At 25.0% G+C, this 22,616-nt stretch overlaps 1 protein-coding gene across 2 annotated transcripts; it reads left to right on the plus strand.

Annotated features, from left to right (window-relative positions):
• Window positions 1–156: 156 nt before the first annotated feature.
• On the plus strand, window positions 157–22,430 carry LOC113560445 (unconventional myosin-Va). 2 transcript variants are annotated; one of them, XM_026966320.1, is made up of 34 exons: window positions 157–381; window positions 2,232–2,278; window positions 11,947–12,223; window positions 12,295–12,439; window positions 12,501–12,657; window positions 12,716–12,935; window positions 13,016–13,236; window positions 13,310–13,441; window positions 14,022–14,123; window positions 14,199–14,318; window positions 14,386–14,526; window positions 14,594–14,678; window positions 14,756–14,853; window positions 14,933–15,157; window positions 15,234–15,430; window positions 15,494–15,605; window positions 15,666–15,877; window positions 15,938–16,112; window positions 16,190–16,411; window positions 16,845–17,163; window positions 17,349–17,578; window positions 18,728–18,856; window positions 18,930–19,041; window positions 19,342–19,525; window positions 19,615–19,807; window positions 19,947–20,043; window positions 20,109–20,264; window positions 20,327–20,427; window positions 20,517–20,759; window positions 20,873–21,112; window positions 21,179–21,313; window positions 21,381–21,503; window positions 21,843–21,959; window positions 22,224–22,430. In XM_026966320.1, the coding sequence occupies exons 2-34, from the start codon at window positions 2,243–2,245 to the stop codon at window positions 22,347–22,349; spliced, it is 5,382 nt and encodes a 1,793-aa protein (XP_026822121.1). In that variant the 5' UTR covers window positions 157–381; window positions 2,232–2,242; the 3' UTR covers window positions 22,350–22,430. The 2 variants fall into 2 exon arrangements, with proteins under 2 accessions (XP_026822121.1, XP_026822120.1); XM_026966319.1 differs by lacking the exons at window positions 157–381; window positions 2,232–2,278 and adding an exon at window positions 6,772–7,281.
• The last annotated feature ends 186 nt before the right edge of the window (window positions 22,431–22,616 follow it).

A 22,616-nucleotide genomic window follows, 5' to 3' on the forward strand; every position in this document is an offset into this window, starting at 1 on the left:
ACTGCCGACTGGTTCAAAACGTGTTCAACAAGTCTGTTCTCGTAAATCCGTAGCTAACATCTTATTGTTCGATAATTGATCGGTTACTCAGTGTACACAACATCTGATTCTACAGTGATTGTGATAAGGTTTTTTCATATATTATTTTTATTTATTATTTTCATTTGCGCGCCGGCCGTAGGTATGTTAGTTCGTTAGCTAGACGTCGAACGCGTTCTGATATCGTTTTGACCGTTCGTGTTTTTGCCTTATGCGTCGAAAGCTGTATCCGGTCGTAAAACTCGTTACGAAATTTTTGACTCGTGTCCATCATTCGATGGCACAATTATCAGTTATCCAATTTCTATAGACGAATTCAAGACAGGATATCTCGCGAATAAAGTAAGCCTGCATTAATTTGTTAAAATTCTATTAAATAATATATTGCTGACTACTGTTTATAGATGGGTTTAAGTATTTTTTTTTTTTTTTATCGTTTTGTTTTCTCTCCCCCACTCATCTTCGATGGATGTCTTTCGCGTGGACGACTACTTCTTGTCTAAAATGAGTCGATAATATTTTCTTATTGTTTGTTGTTTTTTTTATTATCGTCAAGTTCGTCTTATAATAACCACGGATGAATGTTCATAAACATCCAATAAATTAATGTTGATTTGTGCTCTGTATTTAAATAATAATTGACAATTGCATTATCACGTTTATTTTTAAACTTTTTAACGACCGGTTTTTACTCTGTCGAAATCAATATTTCAATACTATTTGCTTCTCAGACGATCTTGAAACCAGTTTTTTTCCCTATAAATAGGTATATAGTAAATAAGTTTCAAAATAGTTCTAATAAGTAAAGTACCTAGACATAAACAATATACTTAAGTACCAATTAAAATATTAGTATTATTCCACTCTGTTTATCTCTATTTAGAATTTCAGTTGATTTATATTTGACCTATTATATTATTAAATGTGCAATCCTTAAAACTTGTGTAATTTGAATGATAAACAATGAATACATTTTAAAATGTTGTTAACATGATAAAGAATTTTGGTTAGTTAAGTTTTAATTGTAAACAATAATAAATAATTTAAATTTGAGATTTAACAGTTATATTACCTACCTGTTTTTTTTATCATAATTGGCTTAATGCCAAATTGTTAAATAACTTGAATATAGATATTTCATGTTTTTAAATAATATAATTATAAACAAAATATGTATTTTTTTTTTATTATCACAGTTCATGAACATTGAACACTATGAAATAGGTAAAAAGTATAAGGTCAGGAATTATCAATTGTGTCATTGTTTATATTTATACTCCCATTTTAAAATAAGGTATTACAATTTAGTAATGATATAATTTTTACTAGGTACTAGATAATTAAAATCGTACTCATCATTCATAAATTGTCTACCTATTCAGTTTAAATATGTAATTCCAACCTCCAACAATAGATAGGTTATTATATAATAAGAAACCTTTACAAATTATATAAAATATATTTTCTATACAAGTCATTAAATACTATGTACATGATTATTATTATATAATAAGTGTTATAAATTATAATAATGTATAATAAGTATACACATTATGTTATAAATAATTAATTTAAATAAATTGGTCAAAAATTAGTTCATTAGTAAAATAATACTTGGAAAATATTTTAGGTATTAATCATTTGTAAATGCCTGTTTGGTTTGAAAATATTGTAAATCATGGGTTAGAAAATAAATATGGTTTAAAGACATGTTGTACTTGCACGTTTGCTAATTAAATGTCCTTTATATTATGCTGGCATACTTAGATACTAATTTAAAAGAATTATTATAAACATATTTCTCTATCATTGTAATAGATAATATGTTTTTTTTACCAATTATTTATGTGCATTTTATATATATGTACCTAAAATGTCTAATTAACAAACGTTTATAACTAGTCTTATTTATTATTATGGGATGATTGATTCAATTCTACTAAATCAGTGTATAATTGAAATAATAAATTATTTTGTATTCATATTTCCATTTGTAGAATTACATTAGTGTATACTATATAGATTACATACCAATTGACAATTATTATTCCATGTTAATCACATAAAATGAAAAATAGTTTCAATTACAAACATTTGTTATACATATGATATTTTTATTCGAAATTACATCCTTTGTAGTTTATAATATTTTATAACAATAATTAATTAGATTTATTAATTGTGTGTTTTAGAAAAATCAATCATGGATGTTCAAAATCATAGAAATCTTTATGCTTTGGTAAGTTTATTATATTTTATGTATGTTTAAATGAAATTTTGTAAGGTTTAATAAAATAGGTTTCTATACTTATCAGATCTAATACTTGTATAGTGAATTTGTGATCTATTTAATTTAATGAATTTATTTTTTATAAGATTTTGAAAGTTCCCTAAAAACAATATACCTATGTCAAAATCACTCATTTAAATAATCAAGTTAATGTTTTTATTGCATGCATTGGTTAAGTTGTATGATTAAAAGAAAAACATACAAAATATGGTACGTTTATGCATTTTTTGAAAATACTTATCAAAGAGTGGAAATTGAGTATTAAAAAAGTTTATTTTCCTATAAATTGGGCTAAGTAACAAAAATATAACTTTATTTTAAATATTGAAATAGGTACTTAATACTTAGTTTCAGATATCTATTAAGTCAACCTTACTATTAATAACAAAAATTGTGTTTTATTAATGTGGTGTATCCATCATATTATTAATTATTACCTATGTTAATTTAGTAAAATATGTTACAAATAGTTGTTAAATATTATTAATATTTTATATTACGCCTAGTAAATATTTTCATATAAGTGAAATATTCAAATATGAATAATAATGTATGTATTGTACATATGAATAATATTTAATTAATATGTATAAAAATGTTGGTTAGTGGGTACCTCTGTTGTATAATAGGTGTCGAGTGGATCACTATAATGGATGTGTTAAATTTGTATTCAATTGTGTATAGATAAAAAAAAAAAAAGCTCAAAAATGTTTAACAGAGATGGTCAGACTATATCACTAAATATATTTTATTTAACTTTTGCTAAACATATTGCATCTATTATATTATTAATATTAATTGTAATAACAATAATAAATATATTTTATATTTTATACCATATTATTATCTATATAATTATTATTAACTTTTAAGTCAATATCACCTTACTGTAAAAGGTAAATTTGTGTGAATAGGTTCATGGCATGAATAAAGTATATCTTTAAAGTAATCTGCATATTTTGAAAATATTACTTAAAGTAAAATTTATAGTTTGCATGTAAAAGTTTTATTTATACCTGCAAATAATGTAATAAAACAATAAATATATTGTTAATCATTGTTTAAATATATAGTTTTATCCAAATTTGTACTTAAATGCATTCAAAAAAAATTATTCTTATGTATTTTAATGTTGAAACTATACGAAACTGGGCCATGATATTAACATTAACAACTTATACATTTAAAATAATATTATCATATATTTTTATTAGGTTTATACCTAATAATATTTGTAGTTATAATATTAAATCAATAATAACTAAAATGTACATTTAATTTAAAAAAATAAATATAGGAACAAACTAAATATTGAGAGTAATCTAAGGCTAAGACTATCCAGTTTGTTTCAATCCAGAAATTGACTCTCGTGGGGGACAAGCAATGTCAAAAATCACATTAAATTATTTAACCTTTAACTTGTGATTAAGTTGAATAAAGTTTTTTTTAATAAACAATTGTTTTTCAAATTCTTCTATTTCTAATAACTGACTTACATATATGTATGTATAATATATATAGGTGTGATAAATCAGAGCCTCAAAGATTTTTTACAAAATTGGTGGTCCGCACAATTAAAAAGGTTGGGAACTTCTGACCTATGATATAAGCTAAATATGTATCCAAAATTATTTATTTTAAATATATTTATTTTTTAATTAAATTATTTTGCCGAGAGTTTTCATTGCTATTATTTTGAATGATTTTGGTTATGATTTAAGTATGTACACTGTGATATTTAACAAAGATTCATTAAAATAAAGCACACAATAGAATTTTCATTAACCTTCACCTAATAGTTATTATTTCTTCGTAATTTATTACAAAACTAAAATAAATTGTTTTAAATTCAACACATGTTCTAATAATTTAAATAATAAACTAAATATAATCAATTATTAGTCACTAGTAAAATAATTTAAAAGATAAAAATAAAACTGATTGATCAATTTTATCAATTTGCATTATTAAATGATAAAATATAATATGCTTAGCAATAATTTTAACGCAAATTGTAATATTGATGATCATTTAAATAAATATAATTTCACTGACTTAAAGCAACTATAAAGCATTATCACCATTTTTTTATTTATAATTTCTTGAAAACTATTTTAAGATATACTATTGTGTTTTAATTAGTCTTTTAGTTTTTACTCATTATTAATTTTTTTCATTTTTCAATTAAGTTTATAAGTACTCTTAAATATAAGTCTAAGCTAATTTCTTAGTCTCCTGAGTCCTGACTTATTACATATAATCAGTTTTTTTTTTTATTATTATTATTATTATTAGAAAATGTACAACCTGTAATTAATTATAATACACAATAAGTTAAGATTTTGGCCGTACATAATCATATACATGCATAGCATAAAATAACATACAGAGCACATAAAGAGGGAAGTCATCCAGCTATGGAACCCTTCAGAATTAATCAATTATATTATAACTTATATTACTTTTTAAAAATATGTTTAAAGTATTTTAAAATTATAAAATGTCTAATTTTACTGATTTTTTATTTTATATATGTCTTGTATTTATTTAATACACACACAATTTATTAACAAAATCATATATTTCAAAGCTTTAAACTGACTTGCCAATGATTTTATTGTTAGTTTTGATATTCTATTTTATGATGTTTCCCGTACAATGAACAATTGATTTTTATCATTTTTTTGTTATATACCAACCAACATGACAGTTGACATCAATAGTGTTCACATAAATGAAGCAAGAGTATGTAAATTCTTGGTTCCCTTAAAAATTATCGTGTTTGTCGATAATAACTGTCCTGCACGGATTCAAGGGGCCATGCTCCCCCCCCCCGTATACTCTGCCACACAGGTAAATTTTAGGATGTCTGTTTTTAGCAGCCGATAAAATACGATACGCACATAGTATTGCCCCCCTCCCTTAAATGTATTCTGGATCCGCGCCTGTTATTAGCTTTACCTAAATTTTATTAATCTTCGAATAAATACAGTGATAAAAGAAAAAATTATTTACCCCAATTTAAAGATATAAATGATACCTAACATATAATTCTGTTGTAGGTATATTAAAAGGAGGACTGGATTGCTAATCAAAGTATTAAGTAAATTAAAATAGTGTTACTGTATTATGTACGATATCTATGACTTATTGTGATAGATTATAATTTATAACATTAATTATACTTATTATTAATTAACATATTTTACACATCTTTTATTTTTATTATCTGAGTACTGATGTAGTAGATATTAGATAATAATAGATATATGCGACTAATCTAAATCTTTTAAGTAACTAATAACTATGCATATTGTTAATAGAAGTTTATGCAATATTTTACCGTGAAACAAATTATAATATTCATGATCGTAAAAAACTACATTTGATGCTTATGTAAATATGACGGAGGGGGTAAAAATTGTATTTTACCTATTTCCCCTACCACAGAAATACACAACTAAGCATGCTTTTTTACTAATGTAAACGGCAAGTTATCATAATGTGAGCATATAGTTTTCAGTTGTGGTATGTTCGTCAATATGTAATAAAAATTAATTTGAAAATAATAGTGAACACTTGGATAGAAAATAAATTATATTTGTTTACAGTGTATTTCAATTCTACAATATTATTTTTTTTATATTTATTTTAAACACTACCATGTGACTTTTCTTGTAATCCATTTTATATATTATTAATAGTTATTTTTTAATGGAAAAAAAATTGTAACATTTGTCATGTAATCTAAAGTCAATCTGAAATATTTATTATAGTTAATTCTTTTTTTTAAAATTGAAAACAATATTAATTTAGTTCAATTCCGCAGTTCAGTGTTTGCAGTGAATTTTTTAAGTAATAAATTGCAACTATGACATTATTTTTTTAAAACTAAATTTGAAAAGAAACCATGTTATAAAAGTGTACTTATTAATTATTAAATGCATATTTTATGCGATTTAATTTTCCACATGTTATGCAAATTTTTCATTTCTGGTACGTAACAATGCGCAACGATTAATCGTGTACCTAACTTGAAATTTAAGTAATGAAATCAACTACTACGATGAATTTTTTAAATAGTCTTCCAGCGTTTATTCCTGGAGGATATATCTGCAGTTAAAAAAAAAAAACTGTAAAATAGCATTATGTAAAACACGGAATCCGAATAAGTGCACTCGTGTTTTGCATGTCGGTTAGACACAGTTAACCCAATGCATATTGAATTTTCTAAATATACTCTAGTATCGTCGAACACTTATTACGAAAATAGTGTACGTTTGTTGTTGTTTCTATAGTTCAATATTTTTTAGTACATATAATATTATTTTAAAAACAATCTTTATATTTTGTTTATCTTCATTATTATTATTTTTTTTTATCGATAATTTAACAAATTCGATACGTGCAATGTTTCGGTAACACAATCATTTTATTTTTATGGGAAAATATCATGAGATATCATTCAATCTGTGCAAGCCCATCGTCACGCGGTGTGTGTTCGGTGTTCGCACATTTTTTGAAGAATGAATTCGTTTAAATAATTAATTTTAATTTCGTTTGTGTAGATTACATGCATAATAATTATATTAATAAATAATAATGTGCCCACCTAGTCAAACTTAAATTTAATTTTTTGTATTGATATTTTTCTTCCCCGTTTGATCGAATCTAAAGTATGTTGAATGTTGGGGACTATACCGTACGTATAATGATAATGATAATACGATAATAATAAAAAAATCAAGTAGGTAATAAATCTTCTTCTCGAACAGTAAAATTTATTATAATATTGATCTGAAAATAAACTTTCTGACCGCGTGTCGTGCGTATCTTAATTCGTAATGATGACTCCGAGAAAATACTCATCATTGAAACCACTGAACGATGAACTCGTGCGCCGTTTTCAATATTGGAAGTCCGCACCGGTGTACAAGGCTTGCTACACTCGCGTAAGTCAACAAACAATACATATTATATTATTATACTTTATACCTACGTTATTTTTGTGAAATTGTGTCTACTACTTTGAGAATAGTAGGTACACATCTTCAGTCATGCCAAAATTGGTATTTTATTTTTATTATTTAATAAAGTCGTTGCGTAACGTTTAAAACGACATTCCCGTATAGGGTACATCATCGTTGTCACAGTATAGTCAATAGGCGATGTAATATACTATGTAGACGAGTATGTTTTAAATATAATATTATGTTAAGCGCTTCGCACGGGCCAAGGTCAGTAGAATCGAAGTCTGTTTGCAGGTATTATTAGGTATAAGTGTTATTACTTATTATTGCTTGTTTTTTATTTTTATTTTCATGAGTTATGGAAACCCATGATGTTGTGCAATTTGTACGGTTTCTCGGCGTGATACCGCGCCTATTCAGACTGTTGCTATTCTCAAAGCGTAGGTACATATTTATCAAATCTAAATTTTTGAAAATGTTGATTACCGTATCAAAATAAAGGAAGGAAACCAGGATAATACTCGTAAAATTATTGTTTTCGAGCGTCTCTCGAAAATCGTTGTGAGACGATACGTCTTCATATAAATTAAATTATGATAATTTTCATTAATTATTCGTTTATTTATGGTAAGTTTAATAGAACTCGCGTAAACTTTCTAGACATTGTGTATAATCATAATATGATTAAGCCTGTACCGATTTTTAGTATACCTGTTATTCACGTAGTGAGAAAAATGGCAAAATGACTTGGTAATTGGTTTAATATTCACGCTATTATTTTTTTAACTACCTTCGCTAGTCGTGTCTACGTCGAAATAATCTCTCAAAATTTAAAACACACACGATCTTAACAGAACACACATTATCTTAGTTCACATGCTGTTCGATTAATAATGTAATACTAACTCTCATGGGCGTGCGTTGACTTTAATCGCAGATGCAACATATAGAATAAAGCAGCCCATATTTTTACAATCGACCAAATAAATGTTGAACAGGCAAAATTATTAATTGTATAATACACATAGTAGGAATAGTAAGATGTGTTATGCACTATACACTAACACTATACAGTGGCTATAATAATATAATTATTAATGTATTTAAAATTTTCAATTGTAAACATACCTCCTAACATAATATTATATTCAATTCTTTTAAAAACTCTTAGTCACATTGAATATTGTGATTACAATTTCAGTTATTTTTAGAACGTGTCTTGTATTTTCCATCATCCGGCCAATCAATCGTCCCAATAAATATTGCATGTGTAGGCTGCTGTGTAGCACATGAACTGTCTACTGCACACGTGCGTATGCCTATGCGGCTATGCTAGCTTTGGTGTAAATCCTATCTGTGATATAATCATGTGCTAGTCGTCCGACATAAATCAATATTAATCAATGCATGTTGAAAATACTATTAGCTGCGGTATAATAAAAACACTACAGTCAGCTGAGTTCGATTTAAACATAATATAAATAGATGACGCATTTCATTCAATTATTTCAATAGCTCGCGCCCCATACAATATGAATTATATGATAATAATATAATGTTTGACTTACAAAACAACTATACTATTCGTGAAAATGCGGCGAGTGTGCTAAATCAAACATTATGTTTGTTAAATTAAATAAACAGAAGAATCAATTGTCGTGTTATACTTATACTAGATACTTGCAGTAAATTAGTATAATGTTTCGAAACATTAAGAATTATAATTTATGAATATAACAATTGAATATTAATATTAATAACACTTCGATAAAAATATGTTTTTTTACCTAATCATCCAATTATTAAGACAGACAATAATTATATTATAATTTAATAAACATGAACATATAGCTCGAGATTTTGATGATTTTACCATCACAATTCAATCTGTAATAAGTATTACATAGACACATGAACTAGTTAAAGGTTTTACTTTCGTTATAAGTTACAGCAAACATGTAGTCTGTTTTTAATATATTATATTAAAAATGTTGTATTGATATACTACGTATTACAGCATATATTTGGCTTAAATTCAAAATAATACGATCGCATGGTAATTTATTCAACATAAAATGCTAATTTTTCCATTAATCTGTTGATCAATTTTAATTCTTACTTACATTATATCCAGATATAATAATAAGAATAAGTCGTTCTGCCCGCGCGATTACGAATGACTGGTTTTTAGACGAGTATATGAATAAATTAAAAAATGAAAGAGTAACCTGTGTGTAGTATTATGGTTACTTACCTATATTAGTATAATATTATAATTAAATAATCATAAACTATGCACGATTTTTATTTTTAAATATAATGATAATAAGGGTTCATCATTGTAAAAGTAGTCAAATGATGCTGTAGGTAAATGTCCATATAATATAAAAAAAATGTTGTTTTCTCGTTAACTATTATATTAGATGTTAGCTGTTAAATAATATGCTTTTTAATTGTACACTTACATATTATAATGTTCTTCCTTATTATTGACACATTTGACACTATTGCATAATATTCGTTAATTGAAAAAAAGTATAAATAAAAAAGAAATTATGACTTGAAAAAAAAACTTATGGTTATTGAAAACAATTAAAAAATATAATATTATTTCAAATTAAATGGTTTTGAATAATTTTCAATACTGTTCAATATTATATTGATATTATATAAGATCGACGATAATGGATTAACATTTTGGAAATATTGATAGTAACAAATTCACAACCATTGCAGGTATCGTAGGAATACAATAATTCATAATATAATAACTTATTTATTATTTATATTAGTTATATTATGGCTATATACCTAAATTATAACTAATGCAGTGACTTGTTCGCATTTTTGTTACTAAATAATATTTTTTTAATAGTTTTTTTTTTCAATCGACAATCGTTATTAGCCCCAGGAGTTTTTTTGTGTGTTTTGATTGCTATTTTCAATAACGTATTTTTTACGAATAACATTCCGATAAAAAAATATATTTTTAATTTCTAGTTAATTTGTTCTCATTATTAAATATTTATTAATATATTTATTTTAATGTGTAAAAGTGTTGGTAGATATTAGTTAATGCAATATATTGGTGTATTACAATATAAATTACTAAAAAAATAGTTGTATAACTATTAATTAATGTATGAGTAGATGTGAACTGAGTAATTTTTTACTTTTGCATCGATTTATTTTATAGTTTTTTACATGGATTAGTTATTATATGAAATGGTTTTTGAAAATTTAATACATTATATACATAATACAAAAAAATGGTTAAAACTCAAAAAGAAAAGAACCAGTATGTATGATACAACTTCTAATAATAGTTAAAGATTTCAGTAGTCAAGGCGATAGTACAAATAAAATATAATATGAAGTAATTGTTCATAACTTATTAAGGTATAACACAATTCAAATTTATTATAATAACTGTTTTTATCTTTTATAAAAATGTAGAAAAGTCTCAACAAATGATCAACACTAAAGAAGTCGATTAGCTGATTATCAATCTAGTATTATCTGTTAAATTGTTAAAATAAAATAATGGTGATAAAATCATCATATTATTTCCTCTTTATAAAATACAATTTTTTTTTTTTAATACTTAAGTTCTATGGTTTATTAATAGATTTTGATAGTATACTGTATACCTCGAGGTATAGATCCAATTTTAATTATAGTTTATAAAATAGTGCTACCTACTAAATAATAATTGGTAAAAAAATTTCTTAATTTTCATCAGTGTGAAACTAGCGTGATAAAGTTGAAAAAGTGTTTGCTTATAGCAACCCTGCAATATTTTCTCCATTATATTATGTACAGTACATAGTATGTAAAAAACATTGTTTTATACACTTTGAAAACTTGACATGTATGTATATATGTATGTATCCATTGTTTGAAGTTGGATTTCGACGAAAATTAGACACTAGAATAGTTTTTCTAATTGTTTGTTTATAGTTTGTTTATTTATCTTCACAGATTAGATACAATTACACAATTACACAATAATATAAAATAATTGATTATGTAAAGAAGACGTCCTTGAAGTCCAATAGCAATAATTATTGTAGATGAGTGCACTGAGGGTCAATTGTTATATATTTTATTGTGAGAATAATCTTTGTTGACAGAGATAATATCACCGTATTGATAATATAGTTGTAGATTTGTTATATATACATATTTTGTTTCGATTTTCTATTATATTATGTATACTTAGATTAGTTAGATTTTACCAATCCTTAAACCAACTCCTCATCTACCTTATTTACGATCTTATGCAATATTAATCTGAACTTGTTGGTTTTAAATAACTAATAAAAATTTTAAAACGATATCCGTGTTTATAATGAATATTTACAATATTTTGTTCCAATATCAATTACCACCATTATTATGAAACTAAGATTTTGACATAGATAAGTTACTCGTTAATTAACAGTCGTATTCATTTTTAATACTGAAATAAATAAATGTTTTATTTTCATAATGGTTAATTTGGTTATAGCAAAGCAAGTGAACATTTCTAAATTTCTAAATTGTAAAATCAACATCGAAAAGTATAGAAATATTTTCGTACCTCAAAAATTTTGATTTAATTAATTCAATCTCAACATAAGTTATAAATTTTATTTATTGTTTTAGGGGACAAAAATCTGGATCCCTTGCCATTCAGAAGTCTGGCAAACAGCAGAGATAATAGAGGCATATGATGGACATAAATTAACTGTTAGAAAAATTAAATCCAAAGATGAACAAGTCATTAAGATTTCTTCGGATGAAGAACTTCCGCCTCTTCAAAATCCTGATATACTTCTTGGGGAAAACGATTTGACTTCATTATCATACCTACATGAACCAGCTATTCTATACAATTTATATTGTAGATTTGTTCAAAGTCATGCAATTTACACTTATTGTGGTAAAATAAAATGCTTTAAAACAATTCAAATATTTCATTTTCTAAAGTATTAGTTTTATTTTATGTATTAGGTATTGTCTTAGTCGCCATTAATCCTTATAAAGATCTTGACATCTATGGCATTGATACAATGATGGCATATAGAGGTCAAACAATGGGCAGTTTAGATCCCCATGTATTCGCTGTGGCAGAACAAGCATTTAACAAAATGGAAATGTAAGACAGTAAATTAAATATTGATGTATGTTAATGCATGTTTAAATAAATTTTTTTTTAGAGAAAACAATAACCAGAGTATCATTGTTTCTGGTGAATCGGGTGCAGGAAAAACAGTTTCTGCTAAGTATGCAATGAGGTATTTTGCTACAATTAGTGGCTCTGAAACCGAAACTCAAGTTGAGAAGAAAGTTTTAGCTTCTAGCCCTATTATGGAGGTAATTTTTTTTAAAATAATATTAAAAATTTAAGCATTTATGAATTATTATATTTTAGGCTATTGGAAATGCCAAAACAACTAGAAATGATAATTCATCTCGTTTTGGAAAGTATATTGAACTTCATTTTAATGATCGAAATCACATAACAGGGGCCAGCATGCGAACATATCTACTTGAAAAGTCCCGTGTTGTGCACCAAGCAGCTGACGAACGAAATTATCATATATTTTATCAATTATGCTCTGCTCGTGAAACATTTCCTCATTTACAATTAGGTGAATGATTATTGCAGTATTAACATATTATATTCTAAATAAATACTTATTTATTTGTTCATTTTTGTTATTGTTATTAGGTGATTCGGAAGAATATTTTTATTTAGCTTCCCAACCAAGTAGTAATAATGACCGTCAAAATTTTTTTGAAACAGTCAATGCACTTAATACATTAGGGTTTTCTCAAGAAGACCAAGATCTTATGTGGAAGATATTAGCAAGTATTTTACACCTAGGCAATATTGAAATAGCTGACAAAACTCAAAAAAATGCTGGCGATAGTGATTCATGTTATATATCGGTTAATTTTTGCTTGCTATATTTAAATTTGAGTGATTAATAGATAATATAATTTGATTACTTTTGCAATTTAGCTGAAAGATCCTAGTCTAGAAATAGTTTCAACTTTGCTAGACATTAATAAACAAGAACTTCAAAAATGGCTATGTTTTCGTAGAATTGTCAGCATGAAAGAAACTTATGAAAAACCAATGACTGCAGATGAGGTGAGTATAATAATAATTTTTTTTTTTTATTCCAAATGTTTATTTTATTTATTTATTTATTATGAATTATACGGGATGAGCCCTTTGTATAATTAAGTAGAGATATACAGAAAAAATGTTACAATTATTACATGATAATATTAATACGAAACAATAAAATTACATTTTAAATGTGTGTACAATTAAAAATTTAGAAAGTTAAAAGTGGAGTTTGTGTTGGAATGCGACATAAAACGTCTTATAGGTTCATTTTTTTGGTAATTGGTGGCACTAAAAGGTATGTGAAACATAGCAATAGATCAGAAGGATCATTGTGGAACTTTAAATATAACTTGGGAAAGTAAATAAAGAGAATCTATACAACAGTCAATAGGTCTTTAAAAAAGTATTACCAAAATAACGTCAGTGCTCAGCTAAAGCAACTAAACCAAATCAATTTTGTATCTTAAATACGATATCAGGATACTATTTATGTTTAATATATTCAGAAAAATTCCTATAAATTGTGATGATTGATTAGAATATATCAAATAAGTAGTCAAATAGTTATAAAATGTTTTGTAAAAAAAATTTTTTTTAGGCAAGTGGAGCTCGTGATGCTTTAGCCAAACACATTTATGCGTCATTATTTCAATGGTTGATATCAATTATGAATAGAACAATGTGTGAAACTTCTCTATCGGTTTGTTTATTGAAAATATCTAATCTTATTGGAACCAATTATTATTGTTTTATACTTATATAATTTTGTATTTAGACTAATTGTCCAATAATTGGTGTATTGGACATATATGGTTTTGAAATGTTTGAATTAAACAGCTTTGAACAATTTTGTATTAATTATGCTAATGAAAAACTTCAACAGCAATTTAATTTAGTGAGTTTTAGTATAAAAATAATCTTCTCTTTGGTTATTTTGACAAATAAACTATGTGTCTTATTAGCATGTATTCAAACTTGAACAAGAAGAATATGGAAAAGAAGGAATTGAATGGAAGTTCATTGATTTTTATGATAACCAACCTTGCATTGATCTTATTGAATCAAAGTTAGGTATACTTGATCTTCTTGATGAAGAATGTCGAGTAAGCTATTTATTTATTTATTAAATATTATTAAATTTTATTAACAAAATGTACATCAATATTTTAGATGCCTCAAGGATCAGATGCATCTTGGACACAAAAATTATATACCAAATGTATTAAATGGGATAGATTTTCAAAACCTAAATTTGGTATGTAAATATACAATAAAGTTTGTTTTTTAAACTTATTGTTACATTATGTTTAATAATATTATTAATTTTAAAAGCTGGAAGTGCTTTCACAATTAAACATTTTGCTGGCGATGTTGAATATTTTTCTGATGGGTTTTTGGACAAAAATAAAGACACAGTTTTTGAAGATCAAGTATATATTTATAAACAAATAATTCTAAATACTATTGCCTCCACAGATTTTTCATTTTATTATATATATTTATATTTAGGTTAATGTACTTAGAAATGGAAAAAATAGTATGTTACGTACAATATTTATGGTAGAAAGTTCAATTGATCGTAGGCTAAGTGTCCCAGATCGTAAAGCCAACACTCTCACAACTCCAAAATCAGCTACAATTGGAGCAACTTCAAAATCCCGAATGCTAACACCTATGAGACCAATCTGTGCGACTATTGGTTCACCCACACATTCTAAGCAAAATAAGAAAACTGTATGTGTTATTATAATATTAATCAATAATCATGATATAAAAAAAACTTAATAAGAAAAATATTTTTTTTTTAAAGGTGGGTTCACAATTTAGAGATTCACTTAATGCTCTCATGACTACACTCAATGATACTACCCCACATTATATAAGGTGTGTTAAACCCAATGATAGCAAGTTACCATTTGTATTTGACCATCAACGAGCTGTGGATCAATTGCGAGCATGTGGTGTGTTAGAAACAATACGTATAAGTGCTGCTGGCTTTCCTTCTAGGTAAAATATATTCTTCAAATACTTGTTCTTATTTAATTAATTTTTAAATTACAAATATTTTAGATGGACCTATGTAGATTTCTTCTTAAGATATCGTATATTATTAAAATCAAAGAAAATTAATAGAGACGATCCAAAATTAACTTGCCAACGAATTGTGGAAGAACATATTAAGGTATATCCTATATATTTATTAAAAAAAATCAAACTTTATATTAAACTAAAAACATTACAGACTGAAGACAACTATAAGTATGGTAATTCAAAAATATTCTTCAGAGCTGGTCAAGTTGCATACTTGGAAAGAAAACGTGCTGATAGACGTAAAGATTGTAGCATCTGTATTCAAAAAACTTGGCGAAAATACATATGCCAAAAGAAATACATACAAATTCGAACTAGTGCATTATTAATACAACGATATGGAAGAGGTTACTTAAGTAGACGGTAATAACGTTTATTTGGATTATTTCATAACAATTATTATTATTTTAATTGATTTTTCAGGTTAGCAACTTATTTACGAAGAACCAAAGCTGCTACTAAAATTCAGAAAGTTGTAAGAATGTGGTTGTGTCGTAAAAAATATTTACATTTACAAGCAGATGTACTTGTCTTGCAACGATATTATCGTGGCTATAAAGCTAGAAAATTCACTTTAGAATTAAGGCGAAACAATGCTGTTAGTTATTATTTTATTATTGACAAGTCATATTTATACTATGTATTACTATATTTTTTTTAAATATTGGATTATAGGCTGTGCGTATTCAATCAATAGTTCGAATGTGGTTATGTTATCGTCACTATCATGATACATTAAATAAAATTGTTAAAGTACAATGCTGTATTAGAAGATGGTTTGCAAGAAGATGCCTAAAAGCATTAAAGAAAGAAGCCCGATCAGTAGCTCATGTAACTAAGTTAAATAAAGGTTTAGAAAACAAGATTTATATGATGCAACAAAAAATAACAGAATTGGTAAGTTTTTATTTTCAAATATTAAGTTTGTTTCATGATTTTATTATAATTATTAAAATATGTAATAAAACATTTTTAATTAAAAATTAATTTGGTGGGAACAAATTTAAATATAAATTGCATTTTTTCTGAATGTTTCAAGCACATTTATTTCATACATCAATGAATTAAGAGAACAAAACTTTAATTATTTATTTTTTTTATATTTCATAAGAATGAATACAGTTGTATAACAATGGTACAGTCATATTAGTCTATTGTCCATCAATGTGTACAATAATCACATTTGCCAAAATAAAAAAATAGATGTATAATAAAACGTTTTTCTAGTTTTTAGGGTATTTAAATCTAATAGTTTTAAGTTTTAGTTCTAATAGTAATTATCTTCTTTATTATTTAATACTTAAATAATAAAATCAATAATTATTTTCAGAACAACCAATTGTCTTCAACTAAGTCATTACAGACTGAACTACTGGAAACTAAGCAAAAATTAGTAGAGCAAAAACAAATTGCTTCAGAATTAATTATTGCCAAGAAACATGCCCAGCAAATTGAAACTAAGTTTAATAGTTTACAAACAGAATATGAATCAGAAAAGAAAACTACTAAGAACATGCTTGAATCCTATAATGATAGATGTAAAAAAACTGAACAAGATCTTTTGGAAGCACAAAAAATTATTGCAGCATTAGAATCTAATGTGTTACTTCTAAAACATGAAAATGAAAAAAATTTAAGAGACATTGAAGGTATGTTGAAGTTATAGACTTGAACCCTGTTGTGTCCTGTACCTTAATAAGAGGTAGAAGGAGACATAAGCAACCAGTTCTTGAAGTATCATTTATTTGTAATGATATATTATTAACAAATCAAATTAAAATCAATTTTCTGTATTCCTAAATAACATTAAAGTTAATGTTACATTTAATTTCAGAAAATTGGAACACTAAATTTGACAATGAAGTTTTAAAATTTCAAAATGAAATTGAAGCAGAAAAGAGTAAATATCAAAAATTACTATCAGAAAAACGTTCAATTGAAGAAAAGTTAGAAATGTTTGAACAACAAGATATTAATGCGTCTGGCGATAGTTTCAATCGTAATAAATTTGATTCAAGTTTATCTTATCAAGAAAATGGGTACACAACAAAAGGTGTTACAAGTGTAAGTTGATTTTTATGGAATATAGATTAGGTATTATATAGTAATTATCATTTAATAGTATAGAAATATTAGATCGTTTATACAAAATCAACAAATTTTTTTTAGTCTGAGCTGTGAAGAATTTATTAGTTTTATAACAAAAATTTGCTTCAATTTTATGCTTTGAGGGCAGGTTAGAGAATACTTAATAGAGTGTATACATGGGAAAGTTTATATGAAAAAATTCCCTTTAATTTACTTAACTATGAGAAAAAGCTAACAATAATCAGCGGTAAGATTGGAATATTTGCAGAACATCAGTTTTTGACAAAAATGATTTTGATTATTGTATTCAATTTATCGTTGTTTTCAAATTTACCACATTCATTATACTGATTTAAACTCAAAATTTTCATTTCTAATATAAGAGAACAAATTCCCTATTTTTTTTTTTTTAATTACTTTTTACCAAAATAATATCAAACTCACAAAACCAATATATTATGTACTAAATAAATATTATTATTGGATACATCATATTATATGGTATCTTAAAAATTAAAAAAAAATATTTATCTACATCCAAGCCAAAAACAAAAATATAGTTATTTTTAACTACTGTATTTTAAAATGATTTGTGTATTGATTGAAGCTTTAGCTCTATCATATTATTATATTAATAAGTATTGTTACACTTCCATCATTTTTCAAGAGCGTATAAACCAAATTTGATTCCATTTGGTTTTAGTAAAGAAAGTATTACTTGATTTCTATGTGCAATTTTTATTTAAATAATTAAATTTTGTAGAAATAGTTATTTATTTTAATATTTTGTAATGCAGCAAAATATATCACTTAATGCCTTTATAGTAAAATATCAACTGATAATCTAATCATAATAATCAATCCTATTACACTACAAGAATATTGATTAGGAATGTTTTTCTCTTTCTCATTTTCTTTATATAATTAAGTTCTTATAAGAAATTGTGTATACAAGCGTTTTTTTTTTTGTAACTTTTTTTGAGGTGTTTAAATATAGTTAAACATTAAATGTATAGAAATAAATATACTCATTAATAAAAAAATTTCACCTAATTTTGTATAATGCAAAAATTGGTGAGTAACTGTTTTTACTTAATATTAAAAAAAACATGTTATATTTCACAGAATAATTTGGAAAGTGGTGATTTTATAATCCTTCAAAAAACTTTAAAAACCATTCAGATGGAAAAAGATATGTTATTAAAAAAAATAGAAAATGATAAATTAATCCGAGATAATTCTAGTGATAATGATGTAAGTATTTGTAAGACTATATATTCAAAAACTTTAATAAATGGATTTTATGAAGATAATATTATAATTTTAGATATCTCGGTTAAAAGAACAGAATAATTTATTGCGGCAAAATTTAAATTCACTCCGTGAAGCAACAGAATCATCAGACAACCATAATTTCATCGTCGCTGATGATTTGACTCGTAAATATCGAAAAATTTTCAAATTTATATTCAATTTAATCGAATTTTATTTATTATTCCCTTGACTGTTGAAGTTTTTCTTCGTACTTGAATTATTGTTTATTATTTATTTCATTTTATTGTTATTATTATTATTTTACATTTATATTTAAATTAGATGTACCTGTCATTTAAAGTTTCAAATCAATAAATGCATAATCAATAAACGAAGAACTTGTATCTTTTCTCGTAACCAATTATTCATTTTAGGGTTCATAACTAACATTGAATTTTTAAAATATATATATTATTTTTATTTAGGACAATTAGAAGCGTTGCAAGATGAATTATTTAAAAAGAAATCAGAATGTGTTCAATTACAAAACCGTCTTGATGGTACAGCAGAATCATTACGTAAAATTGTTGACTATAAAACTACAACTTCATCATTAACTGAAGATAGAGAATTGAATCAAGCAATGGATGCTCAAAAAGCTATTAATCGGTATTGAAGAATTTAACTTTTTTCTTTGTCCAAAATATAGCAAAATGGAATTTTAAAAAAAATGTTTAATTGTATGTATATTATTACAGACATATTTTAGAAGAGTTCCAAACAGAGAAAGAAAAATGGAAAGAAGAAAAAGAAAACATGTCCAGTCAACTTGTAAAGTTACTTGATGAAAATGAAAAACAACAAGAACTTTTAGCTATTGAGTTTGATAAGAATCCACAATGTGATGCTATTTTGCAGTCAGATATGAATAAACTCAATTATGATAATTTAGTAAGGACAAGCATAATATTATTTATTAATAAATATTAAATTAAGAATTGAAAAGTAACTCTTTATATTAATTTTTTTTGCTTGTAACTGCTTTATATTTACTTTCATTAATGATTTCTTAATTTCTTTGTATATTTAGAAATTGCAACAAAAATATGATACACTTTTACGAAAATATGTGGCATTACGAAATGATATGTTGTTGGAAGGGAAAGAAAATTCAACAATTAATTTTGGTAAATTTATATAATTTTATATTTTTAAAACACTTATTTATTTTGTTTTATCTATGTGTACATAGATATAGCAATAGACAATGAAAACTTTGCCAATAGCACAATTATATCTGGTGATGATGGGACAATTATAGCTAAAAAAAAAAATCGTTCAGAATTTATGGGAATGTTCAAATGCTCCATAGAAGATGATCCAGTTGTAGCTCGAAATTTAATTATTGGTAATTTATCAACAATTGTAATAATTTAGATCAATGTCTTAAATATATATTATTTAATTTAGAGTTGAGGCCTGAAACCGCATTGAAATTATTGCCAGGTTTACCTGCATATATTTTGTTCATGTGTATTCGTTACTATGATTTTATAAAAGAAGAGAAAAGAGTATGTATTTTTATGTGTTAACTACTTATTTTATAAATTGTTATTTTTCTGATTAGAGTATTAACATTTTACTATTGTTTACTGATTAGATTGGATTATTTTTAACAAATGTGGCAAAGAACTTACAAAAAGTAAAAAAACGTCAACATCAAGACACCATGATTTTGTGGCTTTCAAACACAATGAAACTTGTACATATTCTAAAACAATATAGTGGAGAACCAGCCTTTGCTAATGATAATACATCCAAGCAAAACTCTCAAGCTTTACAAAATTTTGATTTAACTGATTATCGTCAAGTATTTAGCGATCATGCTGTGATACTTTACCAAGTAAGTGAATACAAACCCCATTCTATTTTTAAGCAATATAGGTATATTTAAAAAAAAAATTATCAACTCTTAGTACTTATATTTAAGCAATGTTATTAAATACTTTATTAAAGGATCTGGTGCAAAAAATGCAAGAAAGAATAAGAACATTAATAGTTCCAGCATTATTAGAGCATGACTCTCTTGGCATTGATATTGGTAGAAATATTAGACGTAGTTTAGGTTCATTGAAATCAAATCCAACACTTTCTAGTCCAACTACAATTACTCTGGAAAATGAATTAAATACGATGTACAGTCAATTATTGGTTCATGAGGTTGATCAAGAAGTTATTGTACAAATATTCAAACAAGTAACATTTTTTCTTTTTGTCATTTATTTATAATAAGTAATAATAATTGATAAATTGTTATTTTAGCTTTACTATTTCATGTGTGCCACTGCATTAAATAATCTATTATTACGCAAAGATTTGAGTTACTGGTCTAAAGGCATGCAAATACGATTCAATTTATCACATATTGAACAATGGATAAGAGATAAAATACTTTATGTAAATATTTTATTTTTCTCATTAAGTATTTATTCTAAATTCTAATATTAATTATTAACATATGTAGCCACAAGATATTGTTAATACATTATTGCCAATCATTCAAGCATCACAGCTATTGCAGGCAAGAAAAACTGAGGACGATGTCAACAGTATATGTGAAATGTGTGATAAAATGAATGCAAATCAAGTAAGTATTTATTTTTTTTTAAATGTGTTATTTATTTTTGTATTATCTGTTGAATAATTTAAATTATTGAATATAATCTATTATCATGTTTCTTTAATTTCTATATACTATAAAGTTTGTAAGTAAAATAATTAATTAGGAATTACAATAAAAAAATAAAATAAAATATCTTCAATTTTTTTTAAACTAATAACTAATATGAATATTAAAAATATTTTAAATTCAATATACTTATTAAGTTGTAAATATTCTTACTTTTTTATATATTTTCAAAATTAGTTAACATTTCTAAAATATAATAAATATTTGATACAAATCTAAATTATTTAATTTTTTTAGATTATTAAACTTCTGACGTCATTTAAACCTACTGATGATTGTGAAGAACGCATATCCATGGATTTCATTAGAAAAGTTAAGGATAAGTTGGAAGAACGGCCAGAATGCCAAGATAAGGTAATTTTAATACTTGATTTAATGCTTAGAGGACATAATATCTATTCACTTTTTGCAATTTAAAATAATATACATTTTTAAGTGATATAAAACTTATTAGCTTGTAAATAAGTTAAAGTTGTAATAAGATTAAAATATTTTCTCTAAAAGTTTGTAAATTAACCTGTGTAACTTAATAACTTCATTAATTTAAAAAGTTACAATCAAACCCAACCACATAGTCTTAGAAATAGCTCACTCCCTAATTAATCTTTATATTTTTAGGAAAAATTATTAATGGATACCAAGTATGTTTACCCAATCACATTTCCATTTCATCCATCCAATATAAGATTAGAGGATATAGAATTACCAGAAAGTCTTAATTTAACTATGCTAAAAAAGATTTAATTAAAATTTAAAACTTACATTTTCCTCTTTAAGATAATTTATTAAATAATATTTATTTATGTCATACATTATATATTATATTTGAACATATGTGTATATTTAATGATATAAATATATTATTTGGATTTTTGGATTTAAAAAAATTAGGCTGTGAAAAATCAAAATCCATTTTATTGTATTTCTTAATCTTAAATCTTAATCTATTGTAATTTGTTAACTCGAACAAAAAATGTATTTGTGGTAATGAAGTTGTTTAATAACTAGAAT

Source organism: Rhopalosiphum maidis, chromosome 1 (genome assembly GCF_003676215.2).
Source record: "Rhopalosiphum maidis isolate BTI-1 chromosome 1, ASM367621v3, whole genome shotgun sequence".
NCBI lineage: Eukaryota > Metazoa > Arthropoda > Insecta > Hemiptera > Aphididae > Rhopalosiphum > Rhopalosiphum maidis.